This window comes from Patella vulgata, chromosome 6 (assembly GCF_932274485.2).
Source record: "Patella vulgata chromosome 6, xgPatVulg1.2, whole genome shotgun sequence".
NCBI classification, from domain to species: domain Eukaryota; kingdom Metazoa; phylum Mollusca; class Gastropoda; family Patellidae; genus Patella; species Patella vulgata.
This window is the reverse complement of record NC_065884.2, coordinates 55,320,512-55,341,372: the sequence shown is the minus strand read 5'-3', so window position 1 is coordinate 55,341,372 and position 20,861 is coordinate 55,320,512. Positions and strand designations below refer to the sequence as shown.

At 37.3% G+C, this 20,861-nt stretch overlaps 2 protein-coding genes across 2 annotated transcripts; one reads left to right on the top strand and one right to left on the bottom strand.

Moving 5' to 3' along the window:
* Positions 1-7,171: 7,171 nt before the first annotated feature.
* LOC126811079 (uncharacterized) lies at positions 7,172-9,947 on the top strand. Its single transcript, XM_050536555.2, has 3 exons — positions 7,172-7,458; positions 8,040-8,258; positions 8,944-9,947. Exons 1-3 carry the CDS (start codon positions 7,269-7,271, stop codon positions 9,891-9,893), a joined length of 1,359 nt encoding a protein of 452 aa, XP_050392512.1. The 5' UTR covers positions 7,172-7,268; the 3' UTR covers positions 9,894-9,947.
* Positions 9,948-10,068: 121 nt separating this feature from the next.
* LOC126811078 (uncharacterized) lies at positions 10,069-13,619 on the bottom strand (the record flags this gene model as incomplete). Its single annotated transcript, XM_056101751.1, has 5 exons — positions 12,779-13,619; positions 12,087-12,342; positions 11,177-11,350; positions 10,944-11,060; positions 10,069-10,614 (listed from the first exon to the last, which is right to left on the bottom strand). Coding segments are annotated over exons 1-5 (1,242 nt in total), but the record flags the coding sequence as incomplete, so codon positions are not given.
* Positions 13,620-20,861: the final 7,242 nt, after the last annotated feature.

The window sequence follows — 20,861 nt, the reverse complement described above, 5'->3', positions numbered from 1 at the left end:
CATGACCGTGAGCTGTTGATGTCCAGAAGCTCGGTGTGTTTTATTATTGAAAGTCATATTTCTAGAATACTGTTCGGAAATCTGCACTAATATATGAATATGCTGAAAAACGTGGTTATTCTCCTAATCATATTTACTGGTGGTCTTGTTTTTGTACATGGAGCTACGTTTGCAGATGTTAAGTTACTGGAAACAACACTGTTTACAAATTACAGCAATTTACAAAGACCCAATTATAACTTTAGTGAACCAACGGTCGTTGGATTCAACTTGAATATTTCTGATGTTATTGAACTGAATGAAATTCAACAAATTTTGAAGCTATTTTGCTGTTTCCAGTTATCATGGGCGGACGACTTTTTGAAGTGGGATCCGAATTCATTCGGCGGGTTATCCAAGATACAAGTTGATTCTCATCTTGTCTGGAAACCGGATATAGATCTACTAGGTTCTTTAGATGATTCTGATCTGTTTGTTGGAAAGAATGCCAGATTGACTGTTTTTAGTAATGGGACAGTTCAGTGGTATCCGAGTCAATCAATAGCTATTAAATGTGAACTGACGGTGAACAGATTTCCGTTCGATACCAGCTCCTGTAACCTCATATTTGTACCTCTGAAATACACTAATGAAGAGGTTCAACTTGTAAACCGAATGGACAGAGATAATTCTTATAAAATTGTATACGGAGTATGGGAATTCAATTTCAGTTCTTTCGGAATTGCAAATCTCAAATTTGGTAAAATCGAAAATGTTGTATCTTCATTTAAAATATCGATTCAATTGACACGTAATTACGTGTTCTTTTTAGTCAGTGCATTGCTTCCTATCATAATCCTATCCTTCCTGAACGTATTTGCATTTTGTCTTCCGGATGATTCTGGAGAAAAGACCTCATTCTCAATCACCTTACTGTTGGCCCTAACGGTATTTTTGACGAATATTACCGGTTCCCTACCCAAATCCTCTCAGACGGTGACTAACATTACGTTGTACATCACCGGTTTGTTAATCACAAGCTGCCTGATAGTAATGACCAATATATTTCTCTTGTACTTTCATCATAAGCGCAAGCGAAAAGAGGAATGGGAACGGAACCATGGAACAGCCCAGAATGCTACTGATCATACAAGAATTTCAAAGATTTTCAAAAAGCTAAAGTATATATGGAACAGAATAAGATGCAAGTCCAAGCACGACAGCAAAAGCGGTTGCACTGTTGATATGTTGATATTCGTTTTTTACCTTAGTGTGTGGCTAGCTTTAACAGTCATGTACATCTCTATGACTCTATGGGGTTTGGATTTTAACAGCTTTCTTTCCTAAATTGTGTGTAAATACTTACCGTTGCTGGTCATGGTGTGTAAATACTTACCGTTGCTAGTCATTGTATGTAAATACTTCCATTGCCATTCGTTTTTTTTACCTTTCTGTGTGACTGGCTTCAACAATCATGTACTTCTCTGTGTGGTGGGGATTATAACAGCTTTCTTTCCTAAACTATGTGAAAATACTTAGTGTTACTGGTCATTGTGTGTAAATACTTACCGTTGCTAGTCACTGTATGCTTACGTTTGTCAGTCATGGTATGTAAATACTTATATTTTCCAGACTTGGTGTGTAAATACTAACTACTGCTTGTCACTGAACATTCCATTCGCCCAAGCGGAACCGTAAACTCTGTAAAAAAAAACAACATTGACGTCATTATTTGTAAATATTTTCCCGTAGCCAGTCATTGAACATCTTATTCGCCCAATCGGAACCATACAATTTGACATTTTAATGTGCACGTAGTTTGGATGGGAAGAAAACTGGGGGGTTGGATGGCTGAATGGTTAGCGTGCGCGCGCGCGCTATATCATAAAGTCTGTCATTGAGTCGACTGGCGTGGTTTCGAATCCCCGGTTGTACGTGACAAGGAGTAGGGTCGCCTGTCCAACCTCGTGGGTTTTCTCCGGGTCCTCCGGTTTCCTCCCACTGCTAAAGACCCCTATGCGCAAGCGAATTATTGAAATAAAATTAAACCATATGTTAGTCCCGAAATGACCTAGTTTGTGTCGAGTGGACGTTAAACCACATTTCTCTCTCTCTCTCTCTCTCTCTCTGGGAAGAAAACTACACGTACAAAAAACACCTTGACAGATGGGGTTTGGTATAGGAGTAGGCCAATTTTCATTATCCCGGTCAGTCCAGAACACGACGTTTAGCCTTATTTCATTTCATTTCGACTTATAGATCAAGCTCGTCGCGTTTCTTCAAGTTCATATTTGTTTTCCACTGAACTATGCCAATATTATAAAATAAGGAATATTTTTCATCGACAATTTTATTACATGAGAGTACATTTTTACCAGCTATAAAATTATTTCTAGGTCAAAACTGCTAAAATTTAATCTTGAGGTAGTTGGTACATTATAAATTACACGTATTCTCACGCAATAAAAACAGTAAAAATATTGCTAATGTTATAACTTATGTTTTTCGATTCTCTGCCACTGGGCTTGTTAAACCGAACGCAGACAATGGAATATTTATGTCGACGAACATAAACACTGAACACTGTTTTTTGTGTCCGCAGATGACGAACATGGTAACGCAGACGAACGAACGTTTTATGTCGAACAATAAGTCTAGCGCCACAATACAATCACCGCACAATATCAACCACCCAATGACCTAATATAAATCACGTGATTTCAAAATGGCATACATATCACATGACATTTGAATGCCATGTGATCGCTGTTTGGTGCGTGGAAAAAAGACTTCCTCGAATGTTCGACTTCGACGCAAACGGCAAACTGGATTCCAAATATCTAACAATAAGTCGAACAATAAGTCTAGCGCCACAATAAAATCACCGCACAATATCTACCACCCAATGACATAATATAAATCACGTGATTTCAAAATGGCATTCAAATGTCATGTGATCGCTGATTGGTGCGTGGAAAAAAAGACTTCCTCGAATGTTCGGCTTCGACGCAAACGACAAACTGGATTCCAAATATCTAACACGCTTGTTGCTTTTTTTGTTTTTTGTTTTTTTTGAAGCCCCAGACGGGGAACAAATTGATCGGAATACTTTTGGCATTTGACAATTTGCGAAGCGAATCACCCGGTTAAACTTGTGTGATATTTTATTGATGAACTGTTGTAAATATCTGCGTTACAGAACATATCCACATTACCTGTAATTGCGTTAATTGGTAGGTCTAATATGTATGATACTTTGAGTCCGCTTTTCACCCAGAAGCAACAACGGTTGCCATATTCTTTGATCTGGGGAAGGATGATTTATATCCCACCCCAAAACTCAGGAAGACATTCTGAAAGCCCTCAAAATATTGATCAAACCGCAACAATGGTTGTATGCACAGGCACTTGAAGGGATTAAAATAAAACTTCTTACTACTGCTTGGCTATATATTATAGGAACTGGGTGATCCAGACTGCACCTGCGGCGCGGCCTCGCTTCGTAGGCTCGATCATTTACCGACCAAATTTCGAGTAACGGATAGGTTTATAAGGGACTGGGTGATACAGACTGCTACAAACAAATCTTATTTCCGGGCTGATGAAGACGAATTTCGGCAAGTGACAGCGCTTCACGTTTGATTTGTAATTAATAACGCTGTAAAATGGCCAATTTAATTACATCGGAAGCTGAATAATGATCAAATAAGGCCTCGTTGTCAATGAAAACGACGGGTAGTGTTAGAACTAGTGAGTATTGTGAGATGTTAGCAGACGTAATGCCTTGAAGACGTGAAAACAAAGATGGCGGCTGAAATACCTTCTTATATACTATAATATATAGTCAAGCAGTAGTAAGAAGTTTTATTTTAATCCCTTCAAGTGCCTGTGGTTGTATGGGATAACCTCGCTAGTCTTATTACCTGAAAGGGCTGGACATCTATCACAACCAAGGACTTATAGTTAATGAAAATTCTGTTGTAAGGAATTTTGTTTGATATTAAACTTTGAGCTATTTGATTAAAGGTACATTAGATAAGATTTAGATAAAGAGCTAGCCATTCTTGCTATAATAGTTCGACAATAGATAATGTAAAATGAATAATTTGAAAATTTCATTCAAATTACTCTATTGCGAGCGAAGATATTAGCCTTTGAAGGTTTGACAAGACGTGTGGATTAATTGCAACCACCGTACTGGTTGTTCGAAGCTAAGTCTCGCTCCTCCATTTTTAGATTAAATCAAAATATGGCTGAACTGTTCTAATCTGTTTAATATCGGATATATTCGATGGCATCGAGAGGTGATTATGGTCGTGTCATGTTAATAAATGTCTAATTAATAGTTGATATGACATTTCGGGTCTAAAGAAAAACACGCAATAGACAGATTTAGCTCTTGCATAATGTATGTCTAATATTTAGAACACGTTAACATAGCAATGTTACAGACCATTTCAGGTTTATAGAATTCATTCCATATATGAGTATTTGAATTTATTTATAGAAATGTATTTGTAGTATCGGCGTCTTAAGAATGTATTCAATGTAAAATTTGTTGGATTTGCTTGTTAATTCAGGTTGGCGCCAGAGACAAAGCAAGCAACCTAGACTCGATGAGGGAGAGGGGAGGTGCGGGGGACTAACGTCCACTAGACACCAACCAAGCTAATTCTGGACTAAGATGGATCAATTTTATTTCAATAAAGGGGTCTTTAGTAATGGGAGGAAACAGGAGGACCCGGAGAAAACCCCAGAGGTTGGACCGGCGACCCTACTCCTTGTCACGTACAAGCGGAGAATCTAAACCACCCCATATGACTCAATGACAGACCTTCTGATCCAGCGCGCACGTGTTAACCATTCGGCCACCCCCATGTTTAATGCGAAAACAACAGACTTGTAAAACCAAATAAATTATTTTCGGAATACCATAGTCCATATTATGGAACCTGAAATTCCACTGAGCATGTTTAAAGCGAAAACAACAGACTTGTAAAACCAAACAAATTATATATTTTCGGAATACCATAGTCCATATTATGGAACCTGAAATTGTAGTTGTCTCCCTGTAATCAGTGATTAGACTAATATTTACTACTGAGCAATTTGCTACCAAATTGTTAACCTCTCATTTACCAAAGAAGGATATGTGTTTTATACTATTCAAAAAAAGTAGGGGATATTTGATTTTGGGGGCATAATACTAAAATATGCAAATGACTACGAAAAAAGTCACTATAGAACCTAACAGAAGAAACATTTCCAGTTACATGTGACGCCCAAACGCACCAATAGCTACCGCATGGAATGCAGGTGATGCTTGGGATCATCATGGGGGTCCAACCCAAGATTTGCACGACTCTGACTTTGAATGTTACAGTCATTGTGGCATTGAATTCCAGGGTGGAAACATCAGTTTAATTGTTTTAGTGACCAGAAAACAAATTTTGATATGCGTCGGCTTACCCAAAATGAAAGGTTACGTGCCCTTGGCATGCTACAGATCGGCACAACACAGGCGGTTGTGGCGCGGACGATGAATGTTTCTCAGTCTGTCATAAGCAGGCTATGGTCCAGATACCGTGATACACAATCTGTACAGGACAGACCACGCTCAGGTCGACTAAGGGCGACAACTCAAGCCCAGGATCGATTTATCCGTACCTTGGCCTTGAGAAATCGTGTCATCACAGCAAATCAGATCAGCGCCCGTCTTCAAACAGACACTGGTGTGAGAGTGAGTGGCCAGACGATTCGGAATCGACTGAATAGGGGTCACCTTCGCGCCCGACGTCCTCGCGTGATCCCTTGTTTGAGAGATCATCACATTCAGGCAAGACGTCGTTGGTGTAGGGATCGTCAACACTGGGATAATGGACGCTGGAGCAATGTGATGTTTTCAGATGAGTCAAGGTTCACTGTTGATTTTTTGGACAGACGTAGGAGGGTGTGGCGTCGTCGAAACGAGCGCTTCCAAGACGTTAACGTCATCAGACATGATCGATTTGGGGGTGGTTCTGTTATGGTGTGGGGAGGCATCACTGTTGCTGGAAGAACGGCTTTACATGTTGTTGCAGGGCGTGTTACAGGCCAGTACTACCGGGACAACATCTTGGCAGTCCGTGTTGTGCCGTTCGCACGACGTCATGGCCGCCGTTTCATCTTCCAGGATGACAACGCAAGATGTCACAGGGCCAGGATCGTTACAGGTCACCTCCAACAACAGAACATCACCACATTACCTTGGCCAGCACTGAGTCCCGACCCCTCCCTCATCGAGCATGTCTGGGACATGCTTGGACAGAGGTTACGTCAACGTCAACAACGTCCTGCCAATGTCCAAGAACTTGCTGCTGCGTTGCAACAGGAATGGGACAATCTGGACCAAAATGACCTTAGACGTCTCATTAGGAGTATGCCACGTCGGATCAATGCTTGTTTGGCAAACATAGGAGGATTTACCCGTTACTGACTTGGTTGTGATGCTGTGGTAACTTTGCTGTTTGACCCCGGGTATCATTTTACCCTTATAATGGTCAGTCTGTGCCTTACTTAGTCTAACGATCATTTGGAATAAATCGATGAATGTGAACTTCATTTCATTTTGTCATTTGTTTCTTCGTCAGTTTCATTAGGTGACTTTAATAACACTTAAAAATCAAATATCCCCTACTTTTTTTGAATAGTATATTATTATACGCCTTTACATGTGCGTATAATGAAGTAAATCATCTAGAATACTGAAATAGGAAACCACAGCTTTGCCAGACTCACCCAACAATAACATTATGAAACTTACCTTCAATCTTCAGCAGTCGCCAGGACCACAGACAGTTACTGCACATAAAATTGATTAATTTCGATATATCAAAATAATATCGTTTAAAGGGACAATAACACTCTTGCTGGCTTGACAGCTGCAGAAAATAAAAAATAGCCTTATTCTAAGTACTAGATGTGTTAGTGTCCCACCTGTTGTGTAAATTATCCATTAAATCCTATTTTACTTGTCCAGAGGGTTCAAAAATATTTTGAAATCCAAGTCACATTTGAAAAGCTTTACGTCAGGCTTTTCAAATCATTTAGTTGAATTTTTCCAATTTTTTAAATTAGGTGTGTTAAGATGAAATTTGTATCATCAATGAGGTACCGGCAGAATTAAACCGGAAGCTAGGTGGCGCGCAAAGAAAGTAGGACACGGAAGTGGCAGTCTCGTCTGCTCTACGCTTCACTGACAATCATTTTCATTCTCACCGCCCGTTTTGGTTTTCTGTGTGAATTAAATAATGCCAGCTCATTGTTGCGTACCGATGTGTAATGGGAAAGGTGGGCATAAATTTCCGCTGGACCCTGTTGAGAGACGGCGATGGATTCAGGCCGTAAAAAGAGGAGAAAGTGACTGGACACCGTCTAAGTGGAGTATTGTTTGTCGATCGCATTTTGATTCTTCTGACTACATTTCCGAAACCAAAGAAAGTAAGTTGACAAAATACATTTTTATATTTTGACTTTTTTTAGGTATTAGATTGAGAAATATTTTCAATTAGATCTAGTCCAAAGTTTTAAGGATTACAATTTCGGCGTTCGCTGCCAAGAGGAACTAGAAATTTTAGGCCTATCAAAACGTGTCACTATTAATAGTATTAATACTAGGCCTATATTAGTATTTTATGACTAGGCTATACCAGGAGGGCCAAAGGACAGCTGGTGGCAATCTACTCTTACTCTTACTTAGGCCTAAATAGAAAACAGATCTTGTGTATAGCCCTTGGTAAAATACTGTATATTTGCAATACTACAGCAATTAAGGCCTAGGAATGATTCTCATTTAATTAAAATTTAGCCTAAATTTAAGGCCAAATTAGGCATGCCTTGGTAAAACTAAAATGCTGTATATTTACAATACTACAACAAGGCCTAGGAATGATTCTCATTTAATTAAAATTTAGCCTATGGCTATGCCTATATATGAGTAAAAAAAAGTAAAAAATTTTTTGTACTAGACTACTGTTAAATCTACCGGTATTTGATTGTATTTTTAATATTAATTATTCCAGGGGATCAAATGGTCAATAGTATATTGAAGCCAGGAGCGATTCCACATTTATTTGCTTGGAAAAGAACAAGTTTATCAGGTAGTAGGCGCAGAGAAAGAGCCCTACATAAACAACAAAGTATTAACAAAATCGAGAGACTGGAAAGCTTGTCAACTTCTGAAAATGTAGGAAACGAAGTTGAAATAGAATACATCGAAGAGGACTTTACTCCTATCGAAGGTAGGTTTAATTTACAAAGTTTGGGTGCGATGACTAGTCTACGAGAAAAAAAAATGAAGGGAAATTCTTATGTTTTGTGAATGAAACATAGGATTTGTCTAATAATTACGGTACTTTGCTGAAAGACAGTTTTAAACTTATAGACCCGGTATTGTACAAATTACAATGCAAAGGACTCCTACTAAGTGGTACTACTACAAGCCCATGCCCCGGCCCATACCCCCTAATTTCTGATATTATGCTCGATAATAATTCTAAATTCATTTGGATAATAGCTACCCCCCCCCCCCCCCCCCCAATGTCTTGAAATTGATGAAGCGACTCCCTACTGCTATTTAATATAAATTATGTCTGGATTCTTGCAGCGAAATATACCCATAATGGTATTAAACATAAACTATTCACTTTACGGATGACCAGGCCCTGACGAGTTGTAAGTAGTAGAACTCTGAAACTGAAAGCGATAATCCAACACCACCTGGCCTGAGTTACCCCATTACACCAAATTTCAGCCTCAGGACAGCCGTAGCGAAGCCACCAACCCTGAACAGACAGACATATATGCAACAGTCACAAATATTAATATAGCTATATACATGTACCCCTAATTGGCCTCCACGTTTAATAAAATATTATTGTTTAATGTTTGAAATTTACAAAAAAAAACTTTTTTCTTTTCTTTCAGTTAAAAGTGAACCTGATACAAAAGACTCTGCCACTCAAGTTGATATGTCAATGCGCTTCTGTGCCCGAAAATACATGTTGAGTTCGGAGAAATTTCTATATTATACTGGACTAGAAAGCTATGATGCTTTTATGTGTTTGTTTTACTCGTTTGGGCCAGTAGTTGATGAACTTAGGTATTTTTATGGGACAAAACCTAAGATGTCAACAGAGGACCAGTTTTTTCTGACTTTGGTTAAACTTAGACTTGGGAGGAGTAATTTTGAGTTGTCTGACACATTTGAAATATGTGAAAAAGAGCTTATGAACATATTTATAACATGGATAAATTTCATGTATTTTCACTTTAAGGAAATTAACTGGTGGCCATCCAAAGACTTGGTTAAGTTTTACAGTCCTGCAGACTTTAAGTCTAAGTTTCCGACAACAAGGGTAGTAATTGATGGTACGGAAATACCAATACAAAGGCCAAAACAACCCATTATTCAGCAAGGCACATTTTCCACATATAAAAACAGAAATACGGTTAAGGTCCTTGTAGGTGTTACACCAGGGGGTCTTGTGAGTTATGTGTCCGATGCATTTGGTGGTGCAGCCAGTGATAGGCAGATATGCGAGAGAAGCTGTCTAATGAATTTATGTGAATCTGGTGACTCTGTCATGGCAGATAAGGGGTTTAATGTCCAAGATCTGTTCATACCGTCAAATGTGGAAATTAACATTCCAGAATTTTTTAAAAAAAAGAACAGGATGTCTGGACATTCAGTAGCAAATGATCGAAAAATAGCCAGCAAACGAGTGCACGTTGAACGAATTATCGGACTAGCCAAGACATTTAAAATATTGAAAAAACCTCTAAATAATACAGAATCAAATTTGTCAGATGCAATTATTTCAGTTTGTTTTTATTTATGTAATTTTAGACCAGCCATTGTCCACAATGATGCCTAAGTTGACGTGTATTGATCTTGTAACATTGGATAGAATAAAACATATTAACTCTGATATATTTTTATTTATTAAATAAATATTTATTCAAAATGGCATTCTTAAAATGTGAATCATAGAAACTTGAGAGTCTATTCAACATTTCCATCACAAATTCATGATCATAAAAGATGTCTATGATTTTTATGTCTGTCAAAGTAAAAATAATAAACTTGCACTGTCTCCTACCCGCACAAAACAACTGCCCTTGTATTTGATAGTAATAGTTATGGGTTTTTTTTAGGGTTAACTTCCCATCAGTTATGGTCAGATATGGAACCGTTTGTTCAGAAATTAAATAATTTCGTGCTGAGTACGGGCACTTTACCTCTACCAGAGTTTCATCGTCAATGACTCTATCTGGTGAGGCAGCAAGCATAGGGTGTGTCTCACTAACAAAAAGTCCACAACTCTTAGTTTTAGTGTTTGTCAATGTCTCAAAACTCTCCACTGCCACACTTTCATATTGTCTCCCATACATAGTTTGTTTAGTTTTTAGATTTACTGGGTGTAATAGACCCCTCAGTAGCATATCAATGTCTCTCTTTATAGTGGCCTTGCATATATTTCCAAAATTAGAAGATGTAATTCGTTTTCGTCTTTCTGCTGTCCACCTGTCACATGCACTTTGGTATTTGGTTTGCTGCTCAATTTCATAGATTTCAGCCTTTGAAATACAGGATACCTGAAATTACAGTAAATACAAGAAATTATTATCCGATTGACATTTAAACTTAAGATGCATTATTTAAGATATCAACTTAAAATTGGCATCGAGAGTTGATTATGGTCTTGTCATGTTAATAAATGTCTAATTAATAATTTATATATCATTTAAGGCCCCAAAAAGACCTGCAATAGGCAGATTTAGATATTACATAATGACTGTTTATAGAGGAACACTACAATAATAATCTAATCACTGTTACAGAGTCAAACCATTTGTGATCTTGAATAAAGTACAAGACTGTAATTTATCTTATAACAAATAACTGTTTTAAACTAAAATAATACCTTTTCAGTCTTGAGAAAGTGATCCTCCATTGTCAGCTCCATGTAGTCATGGTCAGCTGCTAAGGCTCTTATGTTGGCTGATTCATACATTTGTAGCACAGGCCACTTTGATTTTCCCTGAAACAGAAAAGGTTGTCATAGTACAGGATGATGGAGTTAATATTTCATTTTCATAATGACATAAATCACTCAAAAATCTTAAGATTAATCAAATATGAATTGAATTAGCTCACCTGCCAGTTAAGTACCATGTTTCTCAAGTTTTGTTCATTTTTTAAAGAATTCTTCCTATGCACTGGTCTTGGATCATAAATAGCAGGCTTCACATTTCCTCTGATTCCACTCAGGTTCCTTGTTTTCAATGGACTACCTTTCATGGGCTTACTTTTGTGAAATTTTTGTAAAACCTGAAATGAATGCAAATATCATTAATGAATTTCCTATAATGTTTATTCCAAGTTTGAATGTATCCTAAATATAATGGAATGTCACAAAAAATGGGTTTAACTTGTAATGTCAGCTTATCTAGACTCCCTAGGAGCTTTCATAATTATCTCAGTCAGTTAGTGGGGCTTACCTAGGGTGATGTTGCAGACCAGCGTTTCCTTATGGGAGAGTGGGGTTGGATGGCTGAATGGTTAGCGTGCGCGCGCTGTATCATAAAGTCTGTCATTGAGTCGACTGGCGTGGTTTCGAATCCCCGGTTGTACGTGGCAAGGAGTAGGGATGCCTGTCCAACCTCGTGGGTTTTCTCCGGGTCCTCCGGTTTCCTCCCATTGCTAAAGACCCCTACGCGCAAGCGAATTATGTAAATAAAATTAAACCATATGTTAGTCCCGAAATGACCTAGTTTGTGTCGAGTGGACGTTAAACCCCATTTCTCTCCCTCTCTCCTTATGGGAGATGACACCAGGGCATTCGAGGATTAGACCTGCTGGCAGTTGGGCCTAGGGCTATAATTTTTATACTTATTGCTGTAGTACACATGACTAGGTGTTAACTAGAATAACATTATAATTAAGGCAATATCAGTTATACATCCATGCCTTACACTAAAGTAAGATCAGTATTGGTATTGAAAAGCAAATTAATCAATAAAAATTAAAAAATATGATACATCTTGAATAGAGATAATATATATACCTGTGTGCATGTTACTTCTGTTAGAATGCTACCAGATGTGCAGTATTTCACAAGACCAAATAAAACACTTCCCACATGCTTACAATGAGCCAATGGTCCTTGTCCTACTGCACATTCACACTGAGTTTGCTGGATCACTGCATTCCTATCTATACTTATGTCCACTTTGTAGCTTGTTGATCTTTTCATTTCTGCCCAAACGTTCGAAGTTATATATGTTACATCATTTATGACTACACGCACATATCTTAGATACCTAAAATAAATACAAATGTATTGTAAAAATAAAGGATAAGTTTGTGTACAAAGAAGAAACTGAAAAGATGTCACAGACTGATCAGCAGTAATTATTTGCTTGGCGGCTACCATCACTGAGAGGGATGACATTGGGGCAAGTTAATTAGCTCTCAATATTAATTTTTTTTTCTTCTGCAAATTAAATTCCAAAACAATTTTTTAAAATTATTAATGGTACTTTGATAAAAAAAAATATAAAAGAGATGGATTTCTGAATAAAAAATATTTCCTATTTAGTGTAAATGAGTACGTTCATAACATAGTTAAATCTTACACAAACTTTGCAAAGGTGTAAAATGAAATGAGTTACAAAGTCACTGACTCTGCCTGATGTGATAGTACATGATTGTGCTGTCAACACCTTAAATAAGATGTGACACCTGTTTAAAAGTTACCTCTGTGCATAAAGAAGTTCAATTTTTTCATTCAACTTTTGGTCACTTAGTTGTAAGAAATCCACTACTCTCTGTTTGGTCACATTAGGGAAGTTCTGTAAGTGATCAGCATGGAGATCTGTATACTCGCTGTTTCCAGGCAGACACATGTGGAATTCTGGTGCAGGTTCATTTTTTGAGGAATTTCTGTCATCAAATATCAATCTAGAATTTAAATTAATGAAAGACTAAAATTAGACAGGTTTTAGTGTTATTATTAACAATAATACTAAAATAGTATAGCCTCGACGGCTAGCAATACCGAATAAGGTTTTACCTGTTCTGGACGAAAAGAAATAAAATTTAGCCTAGATCTATTTATTATTGAAATTATAATATAGGCCCTATATCAATATGTATTATTTTATATTGTCTTCGTATCCACCAGGTTTCATTACAATAAATTTATAACTAACAACAGTCTTTAATTGTGTAAATTATAATCGGAATGGAAAACAATAACAATCAACGAATTACGTAAACAAACACTCGTGAACACTGACACTGTTTGTTTATTTATATCTGATTAGGCCTAGAGCTATCGACTATCGTTCACTCGAGTTTCTAGCATCTATAAATAAATCTAAAGAAAACATTGGATTATCATCACTTACCGTTCAACCAAATCTCTTTTTTTTCCGGCAACTTTTAATTTACGAACGCGAAGAATTTCCTTAAGTTCTAATAACGTTTTATCACAATATTTGTCGTCGAAGTCAGCCATATTTTTAGCGTCTGCTTGTCGCTACGGAGATGTCCTACTTTCTTACAGCGCCACCAGGCGGATTAGTTCTGCCGGTACCTCATTAATTGGAATATTGTAAAATAGTACAATTTGTTGACCAGAATAAAGATTGGGACATAATTTATTCAGTTACAACAAGAGTGGTATTGAGCCTTTAACACTGGACTCGCTCACACTGCACCCAATCTGATTAAAATACAGATCTACTTTAGTTTTTATCCCACACTGCATTAAAATCTGATCGGTTGTAGAGAGAGGTCGCATCTGGGGTAATAATCATTCCTTAAACCAATTAACACCTGTGTTTCAAATAGCTATTCGGACTTTTGTTTTGTTGTCTATCGCAGCTAATGTTTACCCACAGATTAACTAATTAGAGCTGGTGTTCCAAATGGCTATTCGGAAATACATTTTGGCTGCAATCGTCTACCTGCAGTTTCTCATATCAAAAGATAATTCGCCTAAAAAAACAAAAAAACATTTAATTGACTAATCCCCCGCAACGAAATTTCAAATTATAAAAAAGAAAAGATATGATGTGTGCATGTTAAATTTCATTTTAAAAGAGGTGTTATTTACCCTAAAGCGTGCAAGGAACTGTGGTGCCTCAGTTAGTAAGACGTCGGTTCGCTATAAACCTGGCCACTGCCCGGGCAAAATTTCCCTCGTAGCACACTGTATACACAGTCGGAGCAGAATAGTAGGAATTTTAATCCCATTCCATTTTCACGCATGTGTATCTAATTTAATTAAATAGGCGCCCTCGTTTTACTTGAGTGATATAGCCGTGTCCTATTACTTCTAGACAATAGAGCGCATTACCGTGGTCATTGTAAAAACCAACAAAATCAGGAAAGCATTATGTCTTATTCTGAACAACCCATACCACTAGTTTTTAAATCATATTTGTGTTGATATCATTGTTTATTTCATTATATGTATTATAGTAAAATAGCTCGATACCCGGCGTCGCCAAGGAACCAAATTCGCCCGGGACCGAAATTCGATGGTTTAAAACATTGACGGGGTCATGCTGCTTTATATGATACCTACATATGCAGGGGTTGGACGAAGCGTGATGGGCGAGCATACACACATACACACATACACACATACATACATTCGTATTTGATTTTATTTATATCTTATTTATATAGAATGCTATGTTTGATTAAATGTAATTTACTTGTAATAGAATTGTAGAAAACGGTTTTATTTCTGTCAACGATGCAATAAAGTTTGACATTTTGAAGCAATGTCCTATAGAACCGTTAATAGTCAATCTACATGTAATTTTAAATGTCAAAATACGTATGAAACAGATTTATTAGATTTTTGGAAGGCATTAACACAATACATACATTTATATAGATTATTGAGAATTTCAGTATAAATATATATTATGAAAGATGTAGATGAAAGATGTAGATTTTTACAAGAATACATAGGACATTTTACTCTTCATAGACGTTTTCCTGCATATTATAAAGAAATTTCCTGTTTTTTATTTACTTTATCGACGAGTGTTGATATTTTTTTTACATCAAAAAAGACGAGTAGGAGATTTTATTTATCACCCAATCCCTTCTTACATGCACAAATAAATAAATATAATTCTATGCTATAGACTTCACTTTTACTGAACCAGATTACATTATGGCGTAGTGATACATCATTTATATTGATTCAGTGTTCCCATCAAGGTCAATTAAATAAAAAATTATTCATTTTTAATAAAGAAAAAAGAATTTACTTTTAATAAAAAATGAACTGTTCTTTGAAAATGCAAAAAGGTAGTTCCTTTTTAACTGATCAATCAAATACATGTAAAGCGATATCTCCTATCCCAGTAGATTATGAAATTTATCACACAAGCGACATCTACTGTAGAATGTATTATTGAGTGATAAAATGCTATACCTGATTCTTTTCCAGTAATGAAATGTTGTACATCCACCATCCATTTAACACAGCTAAGCCATGTCAAGTCTGTATGCATAATTTTAAATGGTTTTAAACATGATGAACCACCGTCCCAGTAGTAAGGTCGTTGACATTTACGGTACATTTAAAGTCATGGAATGGGGATAAACGTCTTAATTTTTCGAACACCAGAGCTAAAGAAGACGGGCATAAACCACGCATTGTTTTTGTGAGGGAAATTGGAAACGTTGATCCTCAGTTATGTTGCCCCATCCACACCACTAGGCACATTGTCTTGCCTCGTCCTCCAGAGGAACTTTCATTGTTAAAACCCTAGACCTACTGGTGATTAGGCGCCATACACACTGCGCCACCGTGGTTTTAAAAAGAACAGTGCAGAAAAGTAGAACGTTAAACCAAATTTTATTTCAGAGACACATGAACGGTTATAGTACGAGTATGGACAAAGGTGGGTATTTATAATTCAAAGTCTCATTAATCAGAAGGTGGGTTCTTAGTAATGACCACCAACAGAGAGAGAGAGAGGAGAGAGAGAGAGAGAGAGAGAGAGAGATGTGGTTTAACGTCCACTCGACACAAACTAGGTCATTTCGGGACTAACACACGGTTCATTTTAATTTCAATAATTCGCTTGCGCGTAGGGGTCTTTAGCAGTGGAAGGAAACCGAAGGACCCGGAGGAAACCCACGAGGTTGGACAGGCGACCCTTCTCCTTGTCACGTACATCCGGGGAATCGAAACCCCGCCAGTTGACTCAATGACAGACCGTATGATACAGCGCGCGCGTGCTAACCATTCGGCCATCCAACCCCCCGAACACCAACAGAAATCGTGGTATACTAAGCTTCCATATCGGAATAATGATCATTGTAGACTGTATAGGAGGGATTTTGGTTTTAAGTACAAGATAACGTGATGGATGTAAAGTTTCAAACCCAACAAGTACTTATGGCTTACATCCCGAGTCTAGATCATATTCATCTCTACTTGATGAATTGTCCATTTAAGCTGACGAGGACGAGCCGTAGTATAATGTATCCTCAAGGGTATTTTATCAATAAAGGGGAAATTGATATCTTGTATACTTAGACCTGTAGCTACATGTATCTTTATTGATTTACTATAAATGATATGATGGCGAGAGCCTGGCCGTAAATCCCGCTGGACATATACGAACAATCGATGACAGTATGACGATAGCTAAAGAGGCACCCACAACGGTATACTATTCCTACGCGATCCACTCGGTCTTTAACGGGACGAAGTTGCATTGTTTCCTGCGTGTATACGTTGGGCAAATTCACAACCAATGTACGCTAAAAGAAATGCAATGAAATGATGTTTAACGTCCTACTGTTCTGGTACGTCAAAAGAAATCAACCGCCAGTTTCAATTAAAGTATCTGTGCGTATTTTTTTCTGATAGTATAGACGTTTCCACGGATTGATCCTCACTGAAATGTACTCAAACTTATTATTGGACTTTTCTAAAGAAAATGAAATATAAATATCAACGGTAGCTAATATCATGGCTTAGGTTGAATTGAATTCAAAACAAGCCCATCAAAAGATTTTAGCAAAAGTTATAGGTGGCGCTGGCACGAGATCACATCTCGTTTATATCGTCTGCAGAGGATGTTGAATGTTGACAAATTTTCAATTTTTAAAATGTTTGTAAATACCGAACGGAACTTCACCATGTTACAGATTGATTTTCCCAAACACCTAAATCACGGCGACAGCCATTTTCAAATGTTTTGTCGAATGACGAACTCGATCACCAGACGAGATCTCTAGGATTGTCGCTTTAATAATCTGGCGCTTATTATATCTTTATTGTCTTTAGCTCGACTGGTTATCTGCTCCTGGCCGTCCACCCCCGCTTATAATAGTTGTAACCTCTGTTCGCTTGATTGAGCTAAGTACATGACTACTGAGATATCATTAAGTTTGGGTATTGGTTGTGGTATCTTGGGACGATTATACATCTATTATAAACTCTTAGGTGACCAGAAATAACTTAATATACTCGTCAGTTTAATGCTCTAAATCATTCGCCTGAGTCTTCATTAGAGTCAACACCCATGCTCAAGATAAAGATATATGGTCTGTATAAATAACATGAGAGAGAGAGATGGGGTTTAACGTCCACTCGACACAGACTAGGCCATTTCGGGACTAACATATGGTTTAATTTTATTTCAACAATTCGCTTGCGCGTAGGGGTCTTTAGCAGTGGGAGGAAACCAGGAGACCCCGAGAAAACCCACGAGGCTGGACAGGCAACACTACTCCTTGTCACGTACAACCGGGGTTTCGAAACCACGCCAGTTGACTTAATGACAGGCTTTATGATACAGCGCGAACGTGCTAACCATTCAGCCATCCACCCCCCACCAGACGTCATAGAAGTCCTTTGACTCTTTTGTAATTGACGCTTTAACATAGGAAGGGGAATGGCCACTCTCATACCCATAATCTTCATTATTTCTTAACGCGTCCTTAATATAATTACAATTATAAAGTTGTGGTTATTTTAGAAAAATAAAACTAGTACATAAAAATACCCCCTTTTAACATTTCCGTTAAATTCTTTTAAACTGTCGTAAAGTTACTTAGCAGATTATTTTTCCCAATTTCTTTTACTATCTTGGAAGGAAGACGACTGAATGTATATTTGACGCCCCCACGACACTTTGATTTAATTTACAATTTTTAAACTCACACTAAAAGCGCTTTATTGGTTGAAGCAGACTTTGGGAGAACGGTATTTCTGCTTAAGATTTCAATACGTTGGACAGTTTATTTGGTTGGTTATAAACGATGGAGATGTTTTTTTTTCCTAAACTTAATATTACAGTCTATGTCACTTTTATTTGTTGAGTGTTAGGTATACAATTTCCAGTTCAATCTAAGACAGTTCATACATTTTAAGCAATTTGCGCCTACAACCAACAGTTACATTACCTTAATATCGCTAGTGATATAAAGCTCCTCTTGGAAATCATTAATATATAAAAGGTGATCCATTTAATATAACGGGGGTCCAAGCTATCTGAAGTCGTGGTGTAGTGTATGGGTAGGATATGCTATGTTTATCCTTTCTAGTACACCTGGTAATCATTTATTTCAAAGACCCCTTATGAGGGTAGGAATACCAAAATTTCCACTTATATGATTTAAGATAAATATAAATTCCAAAAATTCAGTCAGAAACATTTTATTGCTTTAATAACTAAATCTGGTTCCGGTTTTGAAACATTCCCAGACGGAATCGTGTTAGATAATACACATAACCCAAAAACGTCTACTGTGTTCATTAGGATTTGTCCATAGGTTTTCCACATTCAAATATATAAATCAGGCAGTATAAATCACATGAAATGGGGTTTAATGTTGTACTATTCTGAACCTACCGTGATATTCTTTCGTATGATTTCAGTTCTGTGCAAACTTGTAGAATAAAGTGTCAGTGGAATCTCTGTGTTACTGTGTATCGTATACAATTCGGGTAGAAGCCCTATAGCTAGTATGTTTTTGACAATAAGACTTACATTTACGTTATCGTTGCTGAGAGTCTCTGCTTGCCATAAATGACTTAACTGTATCGGCGAGCTTGGTTATCAAGATATTTACAATTTCTGTCGTTTATAATATATGTATATTTACCAGTTATTGTCAAGTAATTTTCTTCAGCAAATATCCCACATATATTGATAGTTTTAATTCGAAATGGTGTGTTATGTCTTTCCTACAATTGTATATTGTCCACCTATACAACAAAGTGTCATCAGTAAAAATTTGTCTGTTGCGGTGTGTCGGATATACAGATATTTTGACAATATCAACAGATTGACTATATCGCTTTAATCTAAAATTTGACATGTAATCACAAAACATTGTAGGATATAGATTTGTTCTAACCAACCTCCCTCATAATATGTATAATGAAGGAAGGTTCTATCAGCCTTGACTTGCAGTCCTCGAAATTAGATTCCGTCTAGCACGGCATTAACATAGCTGAAATGAACTGCTGCGTCTCCACGACATTTATTGTGGTATATGTATAGGGTCCATAATTGTAACACGGTATTCAGAAACTGGTTATTATTTCATTAATTTTACAGAAAATAAATCCTGACAATGATTTCCAGTGTCAGTCAATCTGGTACTTGTGGTACCGTCACATAATTTGTATTAGCGTTTCGATCATTTGTTAATTGCCCCAAATTGCTTCATAAAAAAACCTCCACACCACTATGGTAAGGACAGTATGTACTGCATACGAAATTATAACAGTTAATCTTGAATTCCGTAACTCACCAACTACACAAGTGGCATGATGCATTTCACGTGTCGTCGGTAAGTTTGAATCGGGAAGCATGCCGGAAATATATTTTATTATTTACACTTTACCGGAACGTTAGATGGTCTATCAGGGAATTATGCAATGACTAGTTACATTTAACTATTTTTTTAAATAGTACCTGGCATTATTATATGGCATGAATCTCCAGTTCGTTTGACATATTCAAGCCATAATACAGAGACAAATGACCATGCGATTTGGTGACAAAACAAAGTAAATTTTTATATATTTTGTAGAAAAAGGCAATGAAGTCCAATTTCCCCAAAATTGTGAAACAAAGTGGCCTTTTTTCGAAACTTAGCGAATTCATCAATCATTATTCCGATTTACCTGCAACAACTTACTAATCTAGATGCTTAGAACTCAGTACATGACTTTCCGACCGGGGTACTATCCACAGACCACCATTTCAGGACGAAATTTCAAAACAATTATCGGGGGAGGATCCCCTTCCCCACTCAACTCAGAGGGGGTGGGGGAAGCCTCCCCCCCCCCGGTCCCGTTCCCCTACGGTGTCATCTTGTCGCTCGGGCCGAAAGCTAACTTGCCTGGCTACCTCATGATCCCACACTGCCTACCATCTGATATTCTGCTGGAACCTCTTCGTCCAAATTATACATGTTATTTTTTCGATTAACACAGTACTTAAAAACTTTGTGTAAACAACTGCATTATTGAAACAGGACCTAAGTTTCCTAAAAATGCTTTGGGTCAAATGTGTATGCGCGCGATATTTATTGTTTCGTGATTAACCAAAAGAGGTGGTGTAGTGTATAAGAACGAATTGTGTGACAAGCGAGACCATTCAAAATATTCAGAAATACTTTATCTGTCTGTAACGCAAGTGGGGGGGGGGGGTGAATGGAGCTAGATATGTGGAGTAGGACTAGTAATTCTGTCCCTACTGACTTCAATGCTAAATCCACATTTCTTGGTCTATAACATGCCTTTGATCAACATAACAATATATCATAATCTTTGTAGTCA

Coding starts and splice junctions, on each gene's coding strand:
- LOC126811079 (XM_050536555.2), top strand. CDS start 7,269: ATGCCAGCTCATTGTTGCGTACCGATGTGTAATGGGAAAGGTGGGCAT. Junction 7,459..8,039: donor CATTTCCGAAACCAAAGAAA/GTAAGTTGACAA, acceptor TAATTATTCCAG/GGGATCAAATGGTCAATAGT. Junction 8,259..8,943: donor GGACTTTACTCCTATCGAAG/GTAGGTTTAATT, acceptor CTTTTCTTTCAG/TTAAAAGTGAACCTGATACA.